The 27,153-nt window shown below is 40.6% G+C and overlaps 1 protein-coding gene and 1 pseudogene across 1 annotated transcript; both read right to left on the reverse strand.

The window, feature by feature from the left end:
- Window positions 1–20: 20 nt before the first annotated feature.
- HESX1 (HESX homeobox 1) lies at window positions 21–27,011 on the reverse strand. Its single transcript, XM_010360463.2, has 6 exons — window positions 26,916–27,011; window positions 25,813–25,857; window positions 1,955–2,221; window positions 951–1,150; window positions 583–684; window positions 21–487 (listed from the first exon to the last, which is right to left on the reverse strand). Exons 3-6 carry the CDS (start codon window positions 2,109–2,111, stop codon window positions 389–391), a joined length of 558 nt encoding a protein of 185 aa, XP_010358765.2. The 5' UTR covers window positions 2,112–2,221; window positions 25,813–25,857; window positions 26,916–27,011; the 3' UTR covers window positions 21–388.
- On the reverse strand, window positions 23,672–27,052 carry LOC104660177 (annotated as a pseudogene).
- Between the last annotated feature and the right edge of the window lie 101 nt (window positions 27,053–27,153).

Raw genomic sequence — 27,153 nt, forward strand, 5'->3', positions numbered from 1 at the left:
CTAATGGAAACAACTCACGCTTTTGTTCTTCAGATTATTTTACTTGAAATACTTTATAATTAGAATCCAGCTTGTGGAGTCACTTAGTCATGAGTCTATTGATTTTAACAAACTAATGTATTAGATTAATTTGGATCACTTAAAAAATAGCAAACTTTTCTGAAAATGTTTATTAAAATATATAGAAAAGGTCTTTACTATAACTAAAAGTACCCAAATATAATATGTACCATGCTATAATAGTAATTACATACAATATATTTTCAGAAAAAATGACAATGTTCAGATTAAATGCAGGAAAGAAAACATCACATTTTAACATTTAATATTTCCACTGATTCTTCATGCTCTGCAATTAGAAGATAATTTCACTTGTTTAGTTTTCTATCTATTCCAGGAGATTTGTGTTGAAATTTTTTTTCACCATTAGAAACTGTGATTCTCTATGGGACCTTTTCAGTTTTGCACGCCGATTTTGAAACCAAATCTAAAGTTAAGGAAAAATAAAATAGGTCTCAGAAACATTATTTTATTATTCTTAACATTTCAACACCATGAATAACAACTAAATTTGAAAATTACCTGGATTCTGTCTTCCTCTAGATTCAATTTTCGAGCTAAGTCTTCTCTAATATCAATGCCAGGATAGCAGTTTACTCTAAAGACATTTTCTAACACTTCAATCTAAGAATAAGAAAAAAAAAAGTTGATATTCAGTATGTCACCAAAAATGAGCTTTAATTTCTAGAGTAAAATGACTACATTTAAATCTTGGTAATTAATCTGGATGCCTTTTTAAAAATGATTACCTGGAAATTGTTAAAATATGATAGTCTATTGTTTCATTAATAAAGCTTCTAAACTGAGATACCAAAGTGAATGGGCTTTTGCTCAACTTGGTGTCAATTAAAGCCTTTGTATTATCATTATTGGGTGAAAAAACTTCCCACCTGGTTTTGAGTAAAAGCAGTTCTTGGTCTTCGGCCTCTATACCAACTCAACTCTCTTTTCAAAGACAGTCTTTCTGAGGCTGAAAAGTAATTTTCATATTTCGAAGCTCTTTCTTCTGGCATTGGGTGATCCACCATGCTGGGGAATGAAATCCCACCAGGAGGATTTGGGACATGTAGACATAAGTTACCATCTTTCCCTAAAGACAGAAAAATAAGCCCTATCTTAGATGGTCAATCTTACGTTTCACAAAGTTCTATAGAGGTAGTTTCAGGAACTCATCTTTCTTTTCCTAGTGGAATTCTGGGATTCACAAGAGAATTGCCCCCCATTAACCAAAAACCAATAAAAAATGAAGATCCTGTCTTGGTAATACTGCCTCTTTGGTGTCTGAATGTCATGTATTTTTCAGTGAAAAGAGATTTCAAATATCCGATGTGTCAAACAGGGAGAGATCTTCTGAATTAAAGGCAGGTTCTTGGTATTTCCTGTGAGTGAACTTATCTACTTCGCTCAATCCAAAGCTGATATTCTTTTCATTTCTCCTAGGACTCAGCTGGAGGCATTAAAGTCTTAGACTCTGGCTGGGCGTGGTGCGTCATGCCTGTAATCCCAATACTTTGGGAGGCCAAGGCAGGCGGATCACCTGAGGTCAGGAGTTCGAGACTAGCCTGACCAAAAGGGTGAACCCCCCCCCCCTACTAAAAATACAAAAATTTAGCAGGGCATGGTGGCGCATGCCTGTAATCCCAGCTACTCGGGAGGCTGAGGCAGGAGAATCGTTTGAACCCGGGAGGTGGAGGCTGCAGTGAGCCAAGATCATGCCATTGCACTCCAGCCTTGACAACAAGACTAACACTCCATCTCAGAAAAAAAAAAAAAAATAATAATAATAAATAAAATAAAAGTCCTAAACTCTAGCTCTATGTAGTATGAAATAAAGGGCAAATTAAACACAGTAAATGAAGTAACAAAGAATTGAAACAATTAAGCTGTGGCATACCTGAGAAGCTGCAGGTGTCTGCCCAGGGCCTGTGGGGTTTCATTAATGGAACACAGTCTTTCTTCTGGTCCAGTCCTAAGATTTTCTCAATTGAAAAGGAGCAAGTTGAGGGTTTGCTTTCCCCGAGCTGAGAGCCTTCCTGAAGGCTGGGAGACATCCTCTTGTGGTCTGCACGGAGCAATAGCTCTGGCCTCTGCTGGCTCTGCCCCACGTGTATAGGGCTGGGATCTTCCTGCAGTTCACCTTATAGCTCCGCTGACAAGGGGGCTGGATTTAGAACGTCACTAATTAAAATCCTGTCTTAGAAAGTTTTAGCATGTCAATGAACACTTGCCCAGCCAGCAGCTTAAGGAGTTAATTGTTTATTTGTTTGCAAGTAATTAGCAACTAATGGCTACACCAGGGGGGCCACCTACAGGGACAAAAAGTGTTATCTCTCCTAAGCAGAACACAGACTTAACTTTCTCGAAAGAAGTGATGCACAAATGTGGCACTCCTCTTTTATTTGAAATCATTAATGTATAAAATCATGCTTTTTATTCTGAACTTTATACTTTCATGGGCTCCACTTACCTAAACATACAGGCAAGATACGAGAGCAGTCGAGTAATAAATAATCTAATTTAAGTGAATTTTCTTCCAAGGAAATTGGAAAAAATAATAATCTCTTAATGCTATTACAGTAATTCTGATGAAAATGCCTGTTTTTCATATGCATATGTAATAGGGAATGTTGTCAATGAAAACACAATAGTATTTGGAGTGCAGCATAGTGGAAAAGGTTGGCAATGTTATTAACACGGAGTGTAATTGTCTTCCAAGTGCCTGGATTAATTCATAGGAACAGTTGCACCAATTATTTTAAATAATTAATGGGTAATTCCTTTCCTTCCTCTTTTAAATGAGAGAGACACAAGTTTATATGAAGGTTCATATGTAATCACCTCCAAGCAACGTAGAAGCATAACTACTTAAAGTGAATACTTTCTCTATCACAGTTATTTTAAAGAAAAGAACATAGTTTGCTTTCTAAAGAAAAATTTATCTCTGTTGATCTTTTGAGGGATGGGCAGAGGATGGAGTCTTTCAAGATGATAAGGCTTGTGAAAATAACCAAGAACAGAATGTTTTAATTTCATAATCCAAAGAAAACTTGAAATTAAAAGAAAAGTATAACTGCTGATTGGGAAGATTTTGAACTGGCTGTTCCCCCCACAAAGGTATGCTTATAGTTCTTGTACTCTGCTCCTCCTGTTCTTCCAGTACCTTCCTGAAGACACATTTAAGTGCCTAACTTTATTCATTATTTAAACAACTGCTGGTCTTTCCTTTAGGGAAGGGGAAAAATAGTCTCCACTCATAGAGGAAATAGCCTCTATAGGATGGAGCTCATCTTCATCAGCTTTTATCCTATTATGATCTCACAAATATTGAGCTAAATTCCTCCTGATGAAAACTCTCGGGTAAATAACGGATCTCACATGCAAAACATCAACAGGCACATGGATTTATAAATATATGTGTAAAACCATTCTGTGGATGAATAAACTGGTGAACATTTACACCTCATGGAGATTTTGTATATAGTGCTGAGATGTAGATTGTGCAAAGGTGGGGGGTATCTTAATCTGGGAAGACTAGGAGGAAGTGAGAGAATACATGACCTTCTCAGTTTTCTTTCTCTCCTTTGAGACATTCATTATTTCCTTCCCCAATTGGTTGAGCACCTACTCAGAATCAGAAAAAAACAAAATACTACCTTGGCTTCATAGAGCTCACAGTGGTGCAGGGTGGGGGACAGGAAACAAATAATAATTATAGGTAAATTATCTAGTATGTTAGCCAGGGTAAGAATGGGAAAAGGAAACAAGTGAGCCAGGTAAGATGAATTAGTGTAGGTGGAGGGATAGATGTCAGTGTAGGTGTCACTGAGCCCCTGAGCCCCGCAGTTGAGTGCCTCAGAGGCACAAGGCAGAAGGATGCCACAGCACATGCCAGAGCAACTCCAGTTTTCAACTTCTTCTTTATTAACAAAGATGTTCCAATATTTTTATTCAGCTTAAATTGATTTTCTTTGGATTTACATAATATCATTTTGTATATGGATGAGTAGATGAAAATAAAAGGCAGGAAAAATTATCTAAAAACGTGAGGGAAGCATTTTCTCGTACACTCACTCAACAGATTTTTGTTTGTTTGTTGGTTGGTTGGTTTAAGACGGAATCTCACTGTTGCCCAGGCTGGAATGCAGTGGCACCATCTCAGCTCACTGCAACCTCCACCTCCTAGGTTCAAGCAATTCTCCTGCCTTAGCCTCCCGAGTAGCTGGGATTACACATGTGCACCACCACGCATGGCTAATTTTTCTATTTTTAGTAGAGACGGGGGTTTCACCATGTTGGCCAGGCTGGTCTCAAACTCCTGACCTCAAGTGATCCACCTGCCTTGGCCTCCTAAAGTGGTGGGATTACAGACTTTTACAGGGCACTTAATGTGTGCCAGACATTATTATAGGTGCTAGAGATCAGTGATGAACAAAATATGCTAATTTCATGGCATGATAAATACATTGAAAGGAGTGAACAAGGTGATGCAGATGCAACATAATGGCAGAGGATGACTTAAAGTACAGTGGTCGGTGGTCGATGGTGGAGGAGGGCCTGAGGAAGTGACATTTTCACTGAAGATGAGCTAGCATGCCAAGAGCCCGAGAAAAAGCACTGCGCTGAGAGAGAATGGCAAGTACAAAGGTCTTGCAGTTGAAAATCACTTGGAATGTTTGAGGAGGAAGAAGGCAGTAGCTGGAGTGAAGTTAGTGATACCAGGTGCACTTGGAGTGCCAGGCCAGGTTGGATAGTGGATGGCCTCTATAAAGGACATGGTAAGGAGGGTGCAAAGAGAAGCCAGGGTAGGGTTTTAAGCTGGGACCAAAATGATAGAATTTATGTTTTTAAACCTTACTCTGGCTGCTCTGTGGAAAGGGATTAGAGAGAAGTGGGTGCAACCAGGGAGATCAGTTGGGAGTTACTTATTCAACACATATTTACTAAGCATATACTACCTGCTAGGCATTGTTCTAGGTGTGAGGGATACAGTGGTGAAAACAAAGACAATTGTTTAGCAGCAAAAGATGATCATTTGAAAGAAGTGTGAGGAGAGAGGGTAGATTTGGAGAGAAGTGCAATTCTTTAGAAGGTTATGGGAGATTGAATAATCGAATACTTGGTCCCAATTCTTCAATCCCCATAATATCTCATACAACCATCTCCTTGCTGTGGTTTCATGGTGAATACAGTATACTTCCCACCTCCTGATTTTGGGCTTGTTTGTGTGACTGGCCAATGGGAAGTGATGTGAACAGAAGCTCAGTGTGCCCATTTGTTTTTTTTTGTTTTTGGTAATGTCACCCAGGCTGGAGTGCAGTGGCGCAATCTCCGCTCACTGCAACTCTGCCTCCCAGGTTCGAGTGATTCTCCTGCCTCAGCCTCCCGAGTAGCTGGGACTACAGGCGCATGCCATCACACCTGGCTAATTTTTGTATTTTAGTGAACAGTGATCAGCAACCAAATGGTAAACATGGGATCACCTCCAAGGGCAAATAACTTTAGCATCAAAAACCAAGATATTAATCCTCAGACTAGCAGTAGGTGAGAGAGCTGAAGATTCCTCTTGGTTCCTAGAAAAGGCAAACTAAACCCTCTCTGGAGGAAAGCATCCCTAATTTAGGTCCACAAGATTTCCACAGATTAAGAGCAAGCAAACATAAGCTCATAATCAAAGATCATCAAGCATGTGAGACTAGCCACCTCATGAGGGAAAGCCAGCAGAAATGAGATTTATAGCTTGTTCCAGAGACTGCTAGTTGTCCACCAATATCCATTCTATCCTTCCTCAGTAGCAATATAATTTTTTTTTTTTTTTGAGTTTCAGTCTGTCGCCCAGGCTGGAGTGCAGTGACATGATCTTGGCTCACTGCAACCTGCACCTCCTGGGTTCAAGCAATTCTCTTGCCTTAACCTCCTGAGTAACTGGGACTACAGGTGCGTGCCACCATGCCTGGCTAATTTTTTGTATTTTTAGTAGAGATGTGGTTTCACCATGTTGGCCAGGCTGGTCTTGAACTCCTGACCTCAAGTGATCCAACCCACCTCAGCCTCCCAAAGTGCTAGGATTACAGGCATGAGCCACTACACCAGGCCACAATATAGTTTTTAGGTAAAGGTTGATAATGACATTTCCCAGACTGCCTTGCATATAGGTGTGGTCATGTGACTTCTTACCTCTGAGATGTGAGCGGAAGCAACGTGTCTAACTTTCAGGCCCAGCTATTAAAAGTTAGGGGTGACCCCTCTGTGTTCCCATTTTCTCTTTTCTACTGTCTGGACTGTGGACAAGACGGTGGGAGCTGATGAAATGTTGAGAATAGCAGTGTAATGAGAGAGAGGACTTGAAGCCCTGTGGATTGTGGACTGGACTTTCCATATCAGTACTGGACTACCTGCTTGGACAAAGAATAAATGTCTGTCTTGTTATTTGGGGTCTGTAAGTTATAGCAGTCAAGTCTATACTGTAACTAATATAGATCTAGAAGAAATTCAGATATGGGAGTTAACAACAACAGAATATGAAATATCTAACAAGTGAAAGTTTAAAGAACTAAAAGTTAGAATCATCAATAGGGACAAGCAAAAATAAATGATCGGAAATGACTGGGAAGATTTTAAAAAGAACTAAATGGAATTCATAAAATTAAAAATGTATATAATTATTAAAATATACTCTGGATAAGTTAAAGAGCATTTTGGGTCATCATGACAGCACCCTTCCCCACACCCTGGCCCATACTCACTGTTATAAACATTTTAAATTATTGCCAATATGACACATAAAATAATTTGTTTCACATTTCTTCAAGTAAGGTTGGGCATTAATTTCTTTACAGGTTTATTGGTCAATGTGTATTTCTTCTTTTGTGAAATAATAGTGTATTCCCTCAGCTCATTTTTCTATTAAGGTGTTTTTTTGTTTGTTTCTTCACTTTCTTCAGAAGGTGGGGGTGATGGTAGGGACTAAATGGGAAGAAAAATGAGGAAACTTTTTGGGGTGAGGGTAAGGTTCTATATTTTGACAGGATTTGGATTACACAGCTGTATGCATTTGTCAATACTCATTGATTGGTACTCTAAAATTTGTTCACTGTAAAATTTTATCTATAAAACCATAAACAAGTACTTAACTAGTCAATGTTATGTATGCTAAAGAGTTTAAGGGGGAAGCATATTGATGGCTACAACTTTATTGATTGATTGATTGAGATGGAGTCTCTCTCTGTTTCCCAGGCTGGAGTGCAGTGGTGCGATCTCAGCTCACTGCAGCCCAGACTTGTTTTACGCATTTTAAAGTAAGTTGTAGGCCAGGCACGGTGGCTCACGCCTGTAATCTCAGCACTTCGGGAGGCCGAGGCGGGCAGATGACTGGAGGTCAGGAGTTCGAGACCAGCCTGGCCAACAGTGAAGCCCAGTCTCTACTAAAACTACAAAAACCAGCTGGGCGTGGTAGCACACGCCTGTAATCCTAGCTACTTGGGAGGCTGAGGCATGAGAATAGCTTAAACTGGGGAGGCGAGGTTGCAGTGAGCTGAGATCATGCCACTGCACTCCAGCCTGGGTGACAGAGTGAGACTGTATCTAAAAAAAAAAAGAAAAGAAAAAATGCATAAAACATAAAATGGATGGATGGATAAATATGTGATGCTTTCATGATCACCCTTATTCAACATTATTGTGTAATTCTGGATGATTAGAACTTCTAAACCAATTGAGTTTTCTGGGATGATGAAAATGTTCTGCATCTGAGCTATCCAATATGGTAGCCACTAGCTACATGTGGCTATGAGCACTTGAAATGTTGCTAGTGCAACTGAGGAACTGAATTTCAAATGTAATTAAGTTTAATTTAATTTAAACTTGGACAGACACACATGGCTAGTGGCTCCAAACCGAAAAGCACAGACAGAGAACATTTCCATAACTGCAAGAAGTCTTACCGGATACTGCTGGTCTAGAAGTATAGAACAGTATTGAAAATAGTGATGATAGGCTGGGCACGGTGGCTCACGCCTGTAATCCCAGCACTGTGGGACGCGGAGGCGGGGTGGATCACCTGATGTCAGAAGTTCGAGACCAGCCTGGCCAACATGGTGAAACCCTGTCTCTACTAAAAATACAAAAAATTAGCTGGGTATGGTGGGGCTTGTACTCCCATCTGCTCGGGAGGCTGAGGCAGCAGAATTGCTTGAACCTGGGAGGTGGAGGTTGCAGTGAGCTGAGATCGCACTATTGCACTCCAGCCTGGGCAACAAGAGTGAAGCTCCATCTCAAAAAAAAAAAAAAAAAAAAAAAGAAAAGAAAAAAAGAAAAGGAAGGGAAAGAGAAGAAAATAGTGATGATAAAAACAAAAAACAAACACCTTTGTTTTGTTCTGACATGAGAAAAGTATTTCACCATTAAAATAGTATCTTCTGCTGGTTTCTAATAAATGCTGTTTATTTAGCACAATGTTATAATGAATACAAATGCAAAATATCTACCGAGCTTTATTGCTTCTCCAGCATTTTAGCATATTTGTGTTTAATCTTCTCACAAATCTTTTATCATTTGGTAGCTGAGAAAACAGAAATTGAGAGTACCGTTGTAATACCAGAAGTCACTAACTAGGAAGCCTTGACTTGCATTTTCTGCTCTAAATCCTGTTTTATTGACTTCACCAATTAATGGCCATTGTAACATCTTCACCAATGATCTCATAGTATAAATATCAAAGTGTACTAATCAATTAAGAAAAAAACTGTGAAAACTTTGCATATGATACTCAGTATCTTTCAACACTTACTTTGATATGAGAAAGAAAAGTCTAACATATTGACATTAGAGAGAAGAGGTTTTAGGAATAAAATTGGACAGTCTATATTTCAAGTATCTATACATACAAGATGAAGTAAAAACTGAGAGGTTTATGTTTTTTCTTGTTTTAGGAACATTAAAGTCCATTCATGTTTTGATAAATATTTATTTTTAAATTGTGTATTTCAGTTAATATCCAAATCATTAACATCAGGAAAAATGTACTAGGTCTGAGGTGTTTTGGCAGAGATTTCTGTAAACCAGCCATACAAGTATTATGCTGTGAGCGTAATAAGAAATGGAATAAGCAAAGCTCCAGTGAACCTTGCCCCTTCCTTACTTTTGCATAGGAATTGTTCTGATTTCACACTTTCAGTATTTTTAATGTTAAAATGTGTTTTCTAAAATATAAGTTTATTTTTCACTGCAATGCCTTCAGTGTTTCCTAGAACAATGCCCAAGTAGACATTCAATAAAATTTGTTGAATAAGTGAATTAAATGGATGGATGGACAGATGGGACGAGCAAGATGTGACATGAAACCTGACATGCAACGTAAATACTGTACTAGTATTGTTTATTATTTAAGTTTACTTGAACAGGGTTTAACTATTGTTGCCATTGTTTTTTAATGTGTAAAGTAACCCCAGTTTTCTGTGAACTACATGTGTATCACTCCAGGGCAATCTATAAAAGAGAAGACATTATGGCATTCTGTAACTAAAATTTAATAAAAATTGAGATAGGGCATTCATTTAAAAATCTGAGTTGAGGACAAGTGCTGTGGCTCATTCCTATAATCCAAGCACTTTGGGAAGCCGAGGTGGGAGAATTGTTTAAACCCAGGAGTTCAAGACCTGCCTGGGCAACACAGTGGGACCTTGTCTCTTCAAAAATTGAAAAACCGTTAGCCAGGCGTGGTAGCATGCGCCTGTGATCCCAGATACTCAGGAGGCTGAGGTGGATTGCTTGAGCATAGGAGGTTAAGGCTGCAATGAGCTGTGATCGTGCCACTGCACTCCAGTTTGGGTGACAGAGGGAGACCTTGTCAAAAAAAAAAAAAGAAAAAAGAAAAAGAAAAAGAAAAAAAAGGCCAGGCACGGTGGCTTATGCCTGTAATCCCAGCACTTTGGGAGGCCAAGGGAGGTGGATCACAAGACGTCAGGAGTTCGAGACCAGCCTGGCCAACATGGTGAAACCCCATCTCTACTAAAAATACAAAAATTAGCCGGATGTGGTGGTAAGCGCCTGTAATCCCAGCTACTGGGGAGGGAGGTAGGAGAAGTGCTTGAACCGAGGAGGTAGATGTTACAGTGAGCTGAGATAGCGCCACTGCACTCCAGCTTGGGCGACAGAGTGAGATGCCATCTCAAAAAAAAAAAAAAAAAAAAAAAAATCCAAGTTTAAAATCTAAAAATCTCAAGTCATGTTGAACAATTCATATTTGTGGCACTCTGTGGTTTCTATGGCCCTTGTCTGCCATTGTTACTAGAGACACACAGGAGCTTTCCCAGTGATTACGAGGTTCAGGAGAGCAAGGTCTGTTTCATACAGTCTTCGATCTCCCCTGCACCCAGCACAGTGCCTGTCACATAGGAAATGTTAAGTAAGTTTATTGAGTACGTCCAGTTTATAACAATTAAAAAGCATTTCAGCCTTTGTTATTCTCAAATCTCAAAAGAGTAAAGTATTATATTTTTCATTTTCAAACCAGTTAAAATTGTTTACAGTATAATGTCTTGTACATATCAAGCCCTTGATTTAAAAAATTTGATATGAAGTCAACCAAAAGACAAATGCATTTTTATTTTGAAAAGATTCATTCTATAGGCCGGGCGTGGTGGCTCACACCTATAATCTCAGCACTTTGGGAGGCTGAGGTGGGTGGATCACGAGGTCAAGAGATCGAGACCATCCTGGCCAACATGGTAAAACCCCGTCTCTACTAAAAATACAAAAATTAGCTGAGCGTGGTGGTGCGCACCTGTAGTCCCAGCTACTTGGGAGGCTGAGGCAGCAGGAGAATCGCTTGACCTAGGGAGGCAGGGGTTGTAGTGGGCCAAGATCACACCACTGCACTCCAGCACAGGGACAGAGTGAGACCCTGTCTCCAAAAAAAAAAAAAGATTCATTCTCTGCTGATTGAAGTAGCAAAGAGAAAAAATGTAAATTTTAAAAAAGATTTATTCTGTACAACAGTACATGGAGTAAAATATGATAGTCTCCTTCACTTTTACCCATCTTACCTCCCCAGCTTACTGGCTATCACCACTAACAATGTAGCATTTCTCCTGCCTGCCTTTCAAAATACTTTGACTTAAATAGGAGGATGCACACATGCACATATTTTTTTTTATTATACTTTAAGTGCTAGAGTACATGTGTACAACACGCAGGTTTGTTACACAGGTATACATGTGCCATGTTGGTTTGCTGTGCCCATCAACTCATCATTTACATTAGGTATTTCTCCTAATGCTAACCCTCTCCCAGTCTCCCACCTCTGACAGGCCCCGGTGTGTGATGTTCCCTGCCCTGGCACACATGCACATGTTTTCATCGACATGGGGTCAAACGTGTGCTGTTCTGCAATGTGGTCCACTCTCCCATTGTGTGACACACACAAACACACACACACCACAAACATGTATAGCTCTTCCTCTCCCTTCAACACCTGCTTGGCACTACAAGTGGATGAACCACAACTTATCAATCTACACCCTGGATAATGAGGGATATAGGTTGTCTCCAATTTTTTACTATACCATTTTGGCAATGAATATCCTCTACATACATGTTAGCACACATGCAGGGGTGCATGGAAATCCATGGAAAAATTTCTTTGAAGTGCATATTATTTTTTAGTGGATGCTGCCATATTTCCTTCTAAAAAATCTTTACCAATGAACACTCTCATCCTGTTGAGCCCTTGTTCTTATGTCCTGCCTGGATTGACAGTGGGAACAAGAAAACTCAGGGCTGAGCTAAATTAGACTCAGGTTTTTCTCAGACTCAATATTCAAAGATAAAATGGTTTAGGATTTAAGGCTCCAAAGGGCTCAGGCCTAAACTTTAGTGCTATTTAATCTAATCGCTGTAGATTAAATGGGAGTTGTCAGTTAACCCAAGAACCTGATGGTTATTTATAACATTGTTCCTGGGGGATCAATGTTACAGTTTTTTGTTTTTTTTTTTTTTGAGACGGAGTCTCGCTCTGTCGCCCAGGCTGGAGTGTAGTGGCCGGATCTCGGCTCACTGCAAGCTCCGCCTCCCGGGTTCACGCCATTCTCCTGCCTCAGCCTCCCGAGTAGCTGGGACTACAGGCGCCCGCCACCTCGCCAGGCTAGTTTTTTGTATTTTTTAGTAGAGACGGGGTTTCACCATGTTAGCCAGGATGGTCTCGATCTTCTGACCTTGTGATCCACCCATCTCGGCCTCCCAAAGTGCTGGGATTACAGGCTTGAGCCACCAGGCCCGGCCAATGTTACAGTTTTAAACAACTTTAACTTTCTAGTCGGGCGCGGTGGCTCACGCCTGTAATCCCAGCACTTTGGAAGGCTGAGGCAGGCGGACTGTGAGGTCAGGAGTTCAAGACCATCCTGGCCAACATGGTGAAACCCCCATCTCTACTAAAAATACAAAAATTAGCTGGGCGTGGCGGCACGCATCTGTAATCCCAGGTACTCGGGAGGCTGAGGCAGAAGAATTGCTTGAACCCGGGAGGCGGAGGTTGCAGTGAGCCGAGATCGTGCCACTGCACTCCAGCTTGGGCAACGAGCAAGACTCCATCTCAAATAAATAAATAAATTTTTCAATCAACACAAACATTTGTTAAACTCCAACATATATCAGGGAGTGCTCTGCAGAGCACAGAGATGAAATCATTTCTGCCTTCAAGAAACTTATGATTAAGAGGATAGTAATTAATGTTGATTTTATTAGGTATGATAATGTGATTATGGTTACCTAATATGCCCCTTTAAAAGATACTCAAGTATTTACAGGTGAAATTTCATGATGTCTGGGTTTTGCTTTCAAATATTTTAGGAAAACAGGAAGAAAACCAAGAAAGAGATAATTGAAGTAGGTATTGCAAAATGTTGATGTGTTGAATTAGAGACCGGTATATGTGGATTCATTATTCTCTCTACTTTTGTAAATATAAATAGTAATATTCTCTTTAGTCTTCTAGGGACACCAGTATGTACATACACAATTACAATATAATAAAATAAAGATACAGGCACAAGTGACTATGGGAATAGAAAATGGCCCAAATCTACTTGGATGAGATTGAATAGGACTGAGGAAGGGTTAAGAATCCAACTCTGATGTCAGATTATCTGGGTCCAAATTCCAGCTCTTCTTAGCTATGTGACTTGCGCATATAACTTAGCCTTTTGAGCCTGTTTCTTCTACAATAAAATGGGGATAATTATAGTGCCCAACTGAGGATCCAATACGTTAATCTGCAAAGCTCTTGGAATAGAGCCTGACATGTAGTAGACATTACATAAACTGCCTACCATTACTCACTTATTGCTGTTATCAATGTTATTATAAAGGCTTTTCAGAGATCTGTTGAGGCAGAGATGTTTCAAGAAAAGGTCAGAGAAAAGCAACATAACATAAGGCCCGTCAGAGACAGGGGTATGTGTGTGCTTGTCTGTTGAGGGGATGAGGAGAAAGTTAATGTGATTCCAATATTTCTAGCTTAGATGACCAGATGAATGATGGTATCATTAACTAAGAAGGGAATATAGAGGAAGGGGGGTTTATCAATCAAAATACAATACAAATTATATTTCTAATTATATACACAAATGGGCAAGTATTTAGCAAACTGAATTACTTCAGAATTAAAATTCCCAGAATGAGATGGTAAAACTCTAGTGAAAATTGACAGAATGTGATAAATGATAAAGATCTAAAAATATTTTAGGGAATAACTTTATCTAGAATAGTAAATATTATTGTCCTATATCTCACATATATAACCTAAATAAGTGAGTTCACTTTACTACCAGAAGACTGCAAATAACATTTCAGAAATCTAGCAACTCAGATATTAGAAATACTTTAAAATAAATATGTATTTCTAAAAGGTTGTGATCAAATAAGGCAGCTATCATGGTTGCCAATGGATTCTTCTAGGGAGGTACGAGAATTCTCAGTGGTGTCTAGGTCCTCATAAAAGCAGAGATAGAAAAGAGTAAAGATGAACTTTGGAATATTTTACTTTGAGTGCCCAGAGGTCTTACCACTTTCCAGGACACAAAGTTTCTTCTTTTCTATAGCAAAGACACCTGTTTAATACTCTCTCTTTAAAAACAGAAAAATGTTGGCCAGGCACAGTGGCTCACACCTGTAATCCCAGCATTTTGGGAGGCCGAGGCAGGCGGATCACCTGAGGTCAGCAGTTTGAGACCAGCCTGGCCAACGTGGTGAAACCTTGTCTCTACTAAAAATATAAAAATTAGCCAGGTGTGGTGGCAGGCGCCTGTAATCCCAGCTACTCAGGAGGCTGAGGCAGGAGAATCGCTTGAACCCGGGAGGCAGAGGTTGCAGTGAGCCAAGGTGGCGCCATTGCACTCCAGCCTGGGCGACACAGCGAGACTCTGTCTCAAAAAACAAACAAACAGACAAAAACAAAACAAAACAAAACAAAAACACACACACACAGAAAAATGTTAAGGCAAAATAAAGAATTTAGCAATGTATCATGTTCAATGGTCTATTCATGATTACAGCTATGTACCTGGTTTTAATTTGTAATGTTTTTGATTTAATTTTGAAACAATTTCAAACTTACTTAAAAGTTGCGGCTGGGCGCGGTGGCTCAAGCCTGTAATCCCAGCACTTTGGGAGGCCGAGACGGGCGGATCACGAGGTCAGGAGATCAAGACCATCCTGGCTAACATGGTGAAACCCCGTCTCTATTAAAAATACAAAAAACTAGCCGGGCGACTTGGCGGACGCCTGTAGTCCCAGCTACTCGGGAGGCTGAGGCAGGAGAATGGCGTGAACCCGGGAGGCGGAGCTTGCAGTGAGCTGAGATCTGGCCACTGCACTCCAGCCTGGGCGACAGAGCGAGACTCCGTCTCAAAAAAAAAAAAAAAAAAAAAAAAAAAAAAAAAAAAAAGTTGCAAGTACAGTACAAAAACCTCTCTCTCCAACCATTTAGAGTAGTTGCTGACATGATGCCCCATCAACCCTGAATAGTGTTTTTCCTGCAAACAAGGATTTCCTCCTATATAATCACAATCAAACCATCAAAATCAAGAAAGTAACACTGGTTATATCACTACCATGTAATCATCAAACCCCATTCAAGTTTCATTCATTGCCCCAAATAACATCCTTCACAGTAAAATAATCCAGTTCAGAATCATACATTGTCTTCAATCATGTCTCTTAAGTCTCATTCAGTCAGCAACAGATCCTCAGTATTTTCTTGACCTTCATGACCTGGACACTTTTTGAAGATTACAGTCAGCTACTTTGTAGAATGTCCTTCATTTAAGGTTATCTGGGCTGGGCACATTGGCTCACACCTGTAATGCCAGCACTTTGGGAGGCCGCAGGCTGAGGCGGGCAGATCACTTGAGCCCAGCAGTTAGAGATCAGCCTGGGAAAAGAGGGAGACCTCATCCCTACAAAAACCACAACAAATTAGCCAGGCATGGTGATGTGCATCTGTAGTCCCAGTTACCTGGGAGGCTGAGGTGGGAGGATCACCTGAGCCCAGGAGGTCAAGGCTGCAGTGAGCTATGATCGTGTCACTACACTCCAGGCGAGGTGAGAGTAAGACTGTCTCAAAAAATGAAAAATAAGGTTATGTCTGATGTTTCCTCGTGACTAGGTTCAGGTTAAGCATCTTTGGTAGGAATGTCACAGAAGTAATGCTGTGTTCTCATTATTTCCAATCAGGTAGCACATGATTTTGATATGTCCCATTACTGGTGATATTTAATTTTGATTAAGATGGTGTCTACCAGGTTTCTCCACTGTAAAGTTACTCTTTTCCCCTTCATAATATAGTATTTTGTGAGGAGGAGGTACTTTAAGCCTATGTAAATACTGTTTCTCATCAAATTTTTGAATTATTTATATCATTTATTTATATCAGTATGGACTCACAGTTTCCTATTTTAATAGATTATAATCTCATTATTTATTGTGACATTCAAATTTCCCCAGATTTGGCCAGTGGGAGTCCCCTTCAAGTCTGACATCATTTTTGAACACTTTCTAATTTCTGGCACAACAAGATGTCCCAGGTACATCTTGTTCTTTTCTTCTTCCAGGGACCTAGGATAAGCCATTCCTCCAAGGAGCCCTCCAAGCTTTTTTAGTGGAGAATGGTGTTTAGAGGGCAAAATCTGGGACGTATTTGTGTTCATTGCCATTGGGGCATCTCTGCTTCTAGGCCCTCTCAGTGGAAGAGCTAGGAAAGTCCATGTTTGGAAAGGACATGATCTCATTCTCTCTCTTTTTTTTTTTTTTTTTGAGATGGAGTCTCACTCTTTTGCCCAGGCTGGAGTGCAGTAGCATGATCTCAGCTCACTGCAACCTCCACCTCCTGGGTTCAAGTGATTGTCCTTCCTCAGCCTCCCAAGTAGCTGGGATGACAGGCACCCGCCATCATGCCCAGCTAATTTTTGTATTTTTAGTTGAGACGGGTTTTGCCATGTTGGCCAGGCTGGTCTTGAACTCCTGACCTCAGGTGATCTGCCTGCCTCAGCCTCCCAAAGTGCTGGGATTACAGACGTAAGCCACCATGCCCAGCCAATCTTACTCTCTTTTTTACGGCTGCATAGTATTCCATGGTGTACATGTACCAAATTTTCTTTATCCAGTCTACCATTGATGGGCACTTAGGTTGATTCCATGTCTTTGCTATTGTGAACAGTGCTGCAGTGACCATTCACATGCATGTATCTTTATGGTAGAATGATTTATATTACGTTGGGTTTGTACCCAGTAATATGATTGCTGAGTTGAATGGTAGTTCTGTTTTTAGCTCTTGGAGGAATTATCACACTGCTTTCCACAATGGCTGAACTAATTTACACTCCCACCAATAGTGTATAAGTGTTCCCTTTTCTCTGCAAACTCACAGCATGTGTTATCTTTTTACTTTTTATTTTTTTATTATTATTATTTTTTATTTTATTTTATATTTTTTGAGACGGAGTCTCGCTCTGTCACCCAGGCTGGAGTGCAGTGGCCGGGTCTCAGCTCACTGCAAGCTCGGCCTCCCGGGTTTATGCCATTCTCCTGCCTCAGCCTCCCAAGTAGCTGGGACTATAGGCGCCCGCCACCTCACCCGGCTAGGTTTTTGTGTTTTTTAGTAGAGACGGGGTTTCACTGTGTTAGCCAGGATGGTCTTGATCTCCTGACCTCGTGATCCGCCTGTCTCGGCCTCCCAAAGTGCTGAGATTACAGGCTTGAGCCACCGCGCCCGGCTTTACTTTTTAATAGTAGCCATTCTGACTGTTGTTCCCCTCTTTGTGTCTATGTATTCTCATTATTTGGCTCCAATTGTGAGTGAGAACATGTGGTATTTGGTTTTCTGTTCCTGCATTACTTTGCTAATGATGATGGCCTACAGTTCCCTATAGATGGTATCTCATTGTGGTTTTAATTTGCATTTTTCTCTAATGATCAATGATACTGGGCTATTTTTCTTATGCTTGTAGGCCACATGCATGACTTCTTCTGAAAAGTGTCTGTCCATGTCCTTTGCCCACTTTTTTTTTTTTTTGTGAAGGAGTCTCACTCTGTCGCACAGGCTGGAGTGCAGTGTCACGGTCTTGGCTCACTGCAAGCTCCGCCTCCCAGGTTCATGCCATTCTCCTGCCTCAGCCTCCCGAGTAGCTGGGACTACAGGTGTCTGCCACCATGCCCAGCTAATTTTTTGTATTTTTAGTACAGACAGGGTTTCACCATGTTAGCCAGGATGGTCTTGATCTTCTGACCTCGTGATCCACCCGCCTCGGCCTCCCAAAGTGCTGGGATTACAGGGGTGAGCCACAGCGCCCGGCCTCCTTTGCCCACTTTTTAATAGGGTTGTTTTTTTCCTTGTAAATTTGTTTAAGTTTCTTATAGATGCTGATTAGACCTTTGTCAGATGCAGTTTCCAAAAATTTTCTCCCATTCTGTAGGTTGTCTGTTTACTCTGTTGATAGTTTATTTTGCTGTGCAGAAGCTCTTAAGTTTAGTGAGATCCCATTCATCAAATTTGCTTTTGTTGCAATTGCTTTTGGCATTTTCATCATGAAATCTTTGCCTGATCCTATGTCCAGAATGGTATGCCTAGGTTTTCTTCCAGGGTTTTTGTAATTTTGGGTTTTACATTTAAATCTTCAATCCATCTTTAATTGATTTTTGTATATGGTGTAAAAAAGGTGTCCAGTTTCAGTCTTCGATATATGGCTTGTCAGATAGCCCAGCACCATTTATTAAATAGGGAGTCCTTTCCCTATTGCTTGTTTTTGTCAGCTTTGTTGGAGATCAGATGGTCGTAGGTGTGCAGCCTTATTTCTGGGCTCTCTACTCTGTTCCATTGGTCTATGTACCTATTTTTGTACCAATACCATGCTGTTTTGCTTACTGTAGCCCTGCAGTAGAGCATGAAGTCATATTTTATGACTTTTTAAAAACATTGTCTTAAGACATTGCTTTTGGTCCTGTCTATAATGAATGTGATTAAGCTAAATCACTAATGTAGTCTTTTTCCCTTTAAATCAAAGGATCTTGTAAATGATTGAGTTTACTTAAGACAAAGTTAATTTGCCATTTATTTATTTATTTATTTTGTTCTGACACAGAGTCTCACTCTGTCGCCCAGGATGGAGTGCAGCGGTGTGATCTTGGCTCACTGCAACCTCTGCCTCCCAGGCTCAAGCGATTCTCCTGCCTCAGCCTCCTGAGTAGCTGGGATTACAGGCGCCCACCACCACTGCCCATCTAATTTTTGTATTTTTAGTGGAGACAGCGTTTCATCATATTGGCCAGGCTAGTCTTGAACTCCTGACTTCAAATGATCCACCCACCTCGGCCTCCCAAAGTGCTAGGATTATAGGCAAGAACCACCGCATCTGGCCACCCATATTTTATTGTTTAGTATACCACCAATTCTCCAGTTTCCCCAACATTTGTTTCAAATCGCTGCCTTTATTAAAGGTGTTTTTGTCCAAAATTAGGGTAAGAGCCAAAGTCCTCATAGAGGGAACAAGGCTTTGCCTGATGTGGCCTCTTCTCCCTTCCTTTACTCCTCAGGCTTTCCCCTGGCTTGCTCTTCTCCTGTCATCTTGGGCTCTGCGCAATTCTTGAACTAGGCCAGGCCACTCTTACCTTAGGGGTGACGGCTTCTGCCCTGTTGGTCTCTTTCTGGAATGTTTGCTCCCTAGACATCCCCAGGGCTCATTCCAGCCACTCCAAGCTTTTGTTCACGTGTTACTTTCTTAATGAAGCTCATTCTGAAGAACCTGTTTAAAACTGCAGCTGCCCCGGCTCTGTTTTCCCTACTCCTTTTTTTCTTTTTTTTTGAGACAAGGCCTTGCTCTGTCACCCATGCTGGAGTGTAGCCTCTACTCCATGGTTCAATGCAGCCTCCAACTCTCCAGCTCAAGCGATCCTCCCACCTCAGCCTCCCAAGTAGCTGGGACTATTGGTACATACCACCATACTCAGCCAATTAAAAAATTTTTTTTGTAAAGATGGGTTCTTGTCATGTTGCTCAGGCTGGTCTTGAACTCCTGGGCTCAAGCCATCCTCCCACCTCAGCCTCCCAAAGTGCTGGGATTACAAGCATGAGCTGCTCTGCCTGGCCTTCGCTACTCTATTTTCTATAGCACTTATGACATTCTAACTTACTATTCTTTATTTTACTATATAAGATAAGGTTTGCCCAGGCTGGAGTACAGGGGTGCAATCATAGCTCACTACAGCCTTGTAGCTGTAATGTGCTATACTTCTTATTTATCTATTTATTTATTTTGAGATGAAGTCTCGCTCTTTCACCCAGGCTGGAGTGCAGTGGCACAACAAACTCCGCCTCCCACGTTCTAGCGATTAGCCTGCTTCAGCTTCCCAAGCAGCTAGGACTACAGTCATGTGCCACCATGCCCAGCTAATTTTTGTATTTTTAGTAGAGATGGGGTTTCACCATATTGGCAAGGCTGGTCTTGAACTCCTGACCTCATGATCCACCGACCTCGGCCTCCCAAAGTGCTGGGATTACACACATGAGCCACTGCACCTGGCCAATATGCTATACTTCTAAGACTACTATGTTTATTTTTTATTGTCTTTCTTCCCACCATATCTACTAACCTGTAGCTCCACAATGACAGAGATTTTTATTGTTTTGTTCATTATTTAATAAATATTTGTTGAATGAAGACAGCTGTTCCCCGAGGTAGTCTGAATCCTAAATAATTGGCGCCATCTAGTGTTCTTGGAAGCATGTGTGCATTAACCCTGAGAGTCTTATTTGCATTAGCCATGGGATAAATAGTACTGGTATAATCAATTCTGCTACTTTGTTTTTCACTGCCCTCTATGGCTCTGAAAATATTAAAATGTTTTCAATGATTAAACAGGCACAGGACATATTAATTTCCCTAAAAGCATTTTTTTTGTTTTTTGAGACAGGGTCTCACTGTCACCCAGGCTGGAGTGCAGTGGCAAGATCATGGCTCACTGCAGCTTTGACCTCCTGGGCTCAAGCAATCCTCCCACCTCAGTCTCCTGAGTAGCTGGGACTACAGGCATGTGCCACCACACCTGGCTAATTTTAAAATTTTTTGTAGAGACACTGTCTCACTATGTTGCCCAGGTTAGTCTCAAATTCCTGGGCTCAAGCGATCCTCCCACCTCAGCCTCCCAAAATTTGGGGATTGCAGGTGTGAGCCACTGCCCCCAGCCTATGAGCAATTTTGTCCCCAATGATTTGACTGTTCCTTCCAGAATTCCCATGCGGGGAAAGCATCATGAAAGTCTTCTTTTAACTTTGGGGCACCTCTACCCACTCACCACTCACCAAAAAAAAAAAAAAAAAAAAAAAAAAAAGAAAAGAAAAACAAAAAAACCTCTCAAAAACCTCAAAATGGCAATAACATTGGCTCTTTTGGTAATTGTTTTGCTACACTTTTCCTCCAGAATTTCAAAGTACATATTTATTGATTTTGAAATTTTGGTTTTGGCCTCAAAAACCCCCAAATCAAAGTGATAAAACATTAGCAAGGGTAACTAATGTTATTTAAAATAGCATCAGAATTCTCTAAGGTAATGAGCCCAATTTTCTGATTTAAAAAATATTTTTTTTAAAAAAATATGATAGAGGCCAAAAAAACTTCCTTAAAAGCATTAAAATGTTTTAATATTTAATAGTTGATAATGAAAAAGATAATTAGTTCATATTTTACTGAATACTTATTGTGCTAGGAGCTACTGTAAAAGTTCATTAATCATCTTAACAACCCTATTAATGTAGGTTCTCTAGTATTAAGCTCCACTTTTTGGATGACAGAATGGAGAAACAGAGAAGTTAAATAACTTGACTTCAGTAACAGAGCTACTAAACAGTGGAGCCAGAATTTAAATTACAGCCCAAGCCCATGAGCTCATAACCATGTTCTCATCTACCTCCCCACAGAAGGGGAATGATGCTATTTTGTGTTAAAGTTCTTGGCCTGGTCAAACAAATTAATTAAGGTGTTATTCTAAAAAGGAATCAAGACAACCATAGATAAACAAAAGCATATACAATTTTCCTAGAATTTTGTTTTTTCTTTTTACAGTCAAGAAAGTTGAAGCTGCAGAATTGTCCCCCATTCTAAGGATGCTGTGGCAATGAGTAAAAGTGACATCAAGGTCAAGGTCAAAGGCAGAAGCTAGTTTGCAGTGGCATAATGAAGAACCAGTTGGTCCTTACTGCCCTCCCACCTCTTTTTGCAACCCATTCCTCAGAACTTTTTGTTCTACCCTCCGATTGTCCAAAGCTTCCCCCTACTCTGCTACTGGTGCTAATGTTTTAAAATAGATTAAATGACTCAAGTTCCCAAATTTTCTTGAAATCTGCTATTTCCTGAATCTGCTTTATCTCAGCTAGTATCAAGAAAATAATTGAATTATCTGTTAAAGTTAGTCCTACTAAGGAGTGATTTACTAGTAACAACCAGAATTTTTTGCATTATACATTACACTCTTTAAAAGGAGTATGGATTTCCCAGAATTTTAAACTGATGGAGTCTTTCAGAGGATATCTGTGAGTAGGTGGTTTCCAGGCTTGTTAGCCTGGAAATGATGTCCCTCTCACTATCCTCACCTGGAACCCAGGATTCCTTTTCTAAATGTTTGCTTGACCCTTTATTTTTTGTTAATTTTTTTTTTCTTTAGACTGAGTCTCGCTATCACCCAGGTTGGGGTGCAGTGGTGTGATCTCAGCTCACTGCAACCTCCGCCTCCCAGGTTCAAGCGATTCTCCTGCCTCAGCCTCCCGAGTAGCTGGGATTACAGGAACCTGCCACCACATCTGGCTAATTTTTGTAGAGACGGGGTTTCACTATGTTGGCCAGCCTGGTCTCACACTCCTGACCTCAGGTGGTCCACCCGCCTCAGCCTCCCAAAGTGCTGGGATTACAGGCATAAGCCATTGTGCTCGGCCTATTTTTTAAAATTTTAATTTAATTTCAGTTTTTTTTTTTTTTTTTTTTTTGTAGAGATGGTGTCTCTGTGTTGCCCAGGCTAGTCTCAAACTCCAGAGCTTAAGCAATCCTCCCACCTTGACCTCCCAAAGTACTAGGATTACATGCATGAGCTACTGTGCCCACCTGACTCTTTTAAAAAAATTTTTAAATACAAAGTGATCTAGGAAAGGGAAATGATCATTCTCCATCTTGGATAGAGTTTTTCCTCATGTGGTTTGTGGATTACCCGCTTCAGACTTAACTGCAGAGATTCCCAGCCCTGACTCTGACCTACTACACCAAAATCTTCTAGCAGGGCTCAGGAATCTGTATTCTTTGTGTGTGTGTGTGTGTGCGTGTGTGTGGTTTTCTTTTTAATTATCTTTAGTCTTGTGATCACACATAATTTTAAAATTTGTGTATATCTCTGCTACTTTAATCCCTTTAAGTTGGCAAAAGCACCATTCCCAATCACAAATACACAGTTCTACAGTTTTATAAGTTTCTGAATGGCTGTTTAAAGACAGTCCTAAATTATAACTTAGTTTGACTTAGATTGTAAAGAATTCAAGAGTGAAGTTTAACTTGCTACTATTTTAAAAGCATGTGACCTTATAGATCTATAAGATGTGAGAAGTGTTGAATAATCTTTAATATTACACATAAACCACACTAAAATGCCTTTCAATAAGTAAAAGGAACCATTTTAAATACAGGGAATTATAATTAGATTGGCATAGTTAAGGCCAAAACTCTAGATATTGCTACCTTATTTATCTTCAACCCTTGCCTTTAAGAGGCAAATGAACACAAAACACAGGTGAATCTTGCTTGGTTCTGAGACAGTGAAGGAATTTCCCCAGTATTTAAATATATTCACAAACCAGTTATATAAATCTAAATATAAAACCAATCTCCAGTAAGTTTTAAGATGGCACTCACCATCTTTGTGAAAAGTTGAACATTACTAACGAAGTCTAATCATTATCTTTAGAAGCGGTAAATAGTGATAGCATTTACCGAATTGGAATTACTATTAAAATTCAAAAACTGAACACATTCATTTAACCACAAGCCAGTCTTAGTTTTAAATCAGGACTGCCCAACAAAATATTCTGTCAGTCACTCATGATCTGAATTCTGGTGTATGAGATCTATTAAAGTATGGTACACATAAAAAAGTCATGAGACATTTGTTTTGTAATAAATAAAATGTGGCCTATTATTCATTAGTAGCTTTTTTGAGATAAGCTATCAAGTCTGCCCTTTCTTCCTTCTTCTTAATGCCAACGAAGATCATTTTTGTTCCAGGGATGTACTTCTTGGGATTCTCCAAATCCTCCATCAGTGTATCCTCTCCCCAGGTGATGCCTTTGTTCTTATTGGCGACTGTGTTAAGAGTAACCAGTGGCCTGACCTGTCTTCCGCCCGAAGAGACCATGGAGATTTGGCCCAGTCTTGTGCTTGCCTCCCTTTTCAATGGTGTGGCACTGGGAACACTTCATAATAAAAATCTTCTTGCCTTTCTCAACATCACCCATATTTAATTCTCTTTTTAGTCACTGGCGCAATGAAGATTCCTGCTCCGAAGCCGTACTTCCCAACTCTCTCAGGAATCTGTATTCTAACAACCTTCCCAGATGATTTTTATGTGTGCATGAAGTTTGGAAACCACTGACCTAAAGGGATAATTTTTAAAAGTAAAGAACCAGCATCACTTGGGTTATTGGATTCTTTCCTATTACAGATCACAGACGAGAACTTCAAGGAGTATCATGTAAAAACCTAATTATAAGACCAAATATAATTTTAGGAGACTAATAATTAACAACTCTATTTACAAGACTGTATGTCCTTTCGTTGTAAATTATACGTGTGAAATGTCTCAAGGGATAGATGTGAAACGTCTCAAAGAAATCTTTGGTGGATGCTGTTTAATCCTGACTTGCCTTCCATAAAATTAACCAGTTGCCCAAAGTTTTTACTCTACTACCCACAGATGAGTCTCCAGTAACCCCTAAGGCATTCTCTGAACAAGCCTCATTTCCTGTATAAAAGAAAACTGGCTTAAAATGAACTGAGTTTGGTTAACTGCACAAAACTTAGGCTGATTAAACTGGTTATCAAAAATGACTATGAATTCTGCAGCTTTGGAGATGTTTTAACATAGGAAATACAACCATATTTTTGGATGAGCAGGGTATACAGTGGCCTAAAGCTAGAGAATCCAAATGGAAGGCTCAAACTGGATTCTAGTACAAACAGGTTAAAACTAGATTTGACTAAACCTACCTCTCCATCCAAATGAATGTGAACCTGTTTTTGTTTTTTATTTTTTCATTTTTATTTATTTATTTTTTGTTTTTGAGATGCAGTCTCACGCTGTCGCCCAGGCTGGAGTGCAGTCTTGGCTCACTGCAATCTCCACCTCCCGGGTTAAAGCAATTCTCCTATCTCAGCCTTCCGAAGAGCTGGGAATACAGGCGCGCGCTACCATGCCCAGCTAATTTTTGTATTTTTGGTAGAGACGGGGTTTCACCAGATTGGCCAGGATGGTCTTGATCTCTTGACCTCGTGATCCGCCTGCCTCAGCCTCCCAAAGTGCTGGGATTACAGGCGTGAGCCCCACCGTGTCCAGCCTGTTTTATTTTTTAACCAACTGAGTCTGGCAAGAATTCCTTGCCATTCTGCCATAATATAATGGCCTCTTGAGAATCCTTCACAGAAACACAGTTTAGATGTACATAACATACTAAGAAGGAAATCATTTAACTTAACAATACCACACCCAGATAATTCAGATACCTAATAGAATTTTTCATTCGAATTATTTGGTTTGGCCAAGTTAATTTTTTTTTTTTTTGAGACGGAGTCTTGCTATGTCCCCGACGCCGGAGTGCAGTGGCGTGATCTCGGCTGACTGCCCCTGGGCCTCCCGGCTTCAATTGAGTCTCCAGCCTCAGCCGCCCTCGAATAGCTGGGACTACAGGCACGCCACCACGCCCAGCTAATTTTTGTATTGTTAGTAGAGAGTGGGTTTCGCCATGTTGGGCAGGCTGGTCTTGAACTCCTGACCTCAGGTGATCCACCTGCCACGGCCTCCCAAAGTGCTGGGATTACAGGCGTGAGCCACAGCGCCTGGCCTTTTTGTTTTTTTCTTATACATTGTTTACACTCCTCACTCCTGATTCTTAACAGTTGTCACAACCTTTCTTCTCCATTTAAAATCTAACTCAGTTCAATCAGGAAGGTCACTTACCTTGAAAGTCTTCCTTCTTTAGAGCTGGGGTGCATGGTGTTCTTCCTGGCAGAGTAGAAACAAGGTATCAAGGAAAAAGAACCTGTAACACACTGGGAACCCTTAACTCATTGTAAGAACTGCCTCCAAATCAACTTCCTCAAAAACTAAAGAACTCTTCGAGAGAGCGAGACTAGCTGATAAACAATCTAAGGGGAGAACTTCTAAAGATTGTAACACTAAAAATAATTCCGTAAAACTACAATGCAAGTCTACCCAACAAAACTTTAAAAATATAATTTTGTCTTTCCTTCAAGAAATCATGGGAAAATCTACTATTTTCGTTTAAAATATATAACTTCTATTTGTTACTGTATTTGGATTTGTGCTACCACTATTCTGGATTTGTTCCCATGTATCTGTGGAACCAGGCAGCTAATAATCTTTACCTAGCATCTCTGGGTATTTCTTGAATGAAAATGGAATGGATTGGTGGAATTAATGGCTAGATGTTTAGAAGACACTACTTTGTTATTTTCTCTGTATAATGATGAAAGCCTACAACTATACAGAGACATAAACGAGCCAGGGTGAGAGGCCGGGAAAGATGAAGAGGGAGGAGGAAAGGATGGGCTTGTAGCCCTCATCCGGTCAAATTCCCAACTTTGAGCTTCACTTTATTGTAAAATTAGAGGCTAAAACTATTTAAAGCTTCCAAAACTTTTTGATGAAACAGAAATGCCAGTTAGTTACTAACATAATTAACCAGTGTTATTTTCCTGAAGGACTGATCTTGGGAGGCCAGGTAGGAACTGTTAAAAACTGGCAACAAAATCACATGTTTTCAACTGAATATACTGATATTCAAGTGTCCAGAAAAATAATTTCGAGGCTACGTTCACAAGTTTGCCAGAAAGCCCTATTGACACAGCTGCGGATCTCAGACATCTGAGTTAGCACCATTCTGCTGGAGGGGATTAAGACTGGATGCTTGGAGCGGAGTTGGGAACATTATCATCTGAGGAAACTAAAAGGCGCCAGCAGTAGGGCTTTTTCCAACGTCTCTGACAAAATATGTTGCGGGAAAAGCCAACCCGCCCCAAATTCCCTCGTGTGGCCCTAACTCGAGGCTCCGGCTCCTCGCGCCAGCAAGCTGAGGAAGAGACAGTTTCCTGCGATTTAGATACAAACACGCGCGTGCAGGGAAGGCCATCCCAGGGCAGCCACTGCCACCTCCGCCGCTTCCGACGCCCGCGCTCAGGGGAGAGCCTCGCGCCGCACGGGAACCTCCAGTCCACCGCAGCAGAGCGGATGGGCGTCCCCGGGAGCCAATGGACGCGCCGGGAGGCGGGGCAGGGAGGC

Source organism: Rhinopithecus roxellana, chromosome 1 (assembly GCF_007565055.1).
Source record: "Rhinopithecus roxellana isolate Shanxi Qingling chromosome 1, ASM756505v1, whole genome shotgun sequence".
NCBI lineage: Eukaryota > Metazoa > Chordata > Mammalia > Primates > Cercopithecidae > Rhinopithecus > Rhinopithecus roxellana.

Coding starts and splice junctions, on each gene's coding strand:
- HESX1 (XM_010360463.2), bottom strand. CDS start 2,111: ATGTCTCCCAGCCTTCAGGAAGGCTCTCAGCTCGGGGAAAGCAAACCC. Junction 685..950: donor CTGCTTTTACTCAAAACCAG/GTGGGAAGTTTT, acceptor TCTTATTCTTAG/ATTGAAGTGTTAGAAAATGT. Junction 488..582: donor TAGAGGAAGACAGAATCCAG/GTAATTTTCAAA, acceptor CCTTAACTTTAG/ATTTGGTTTCAAAATCGGCG.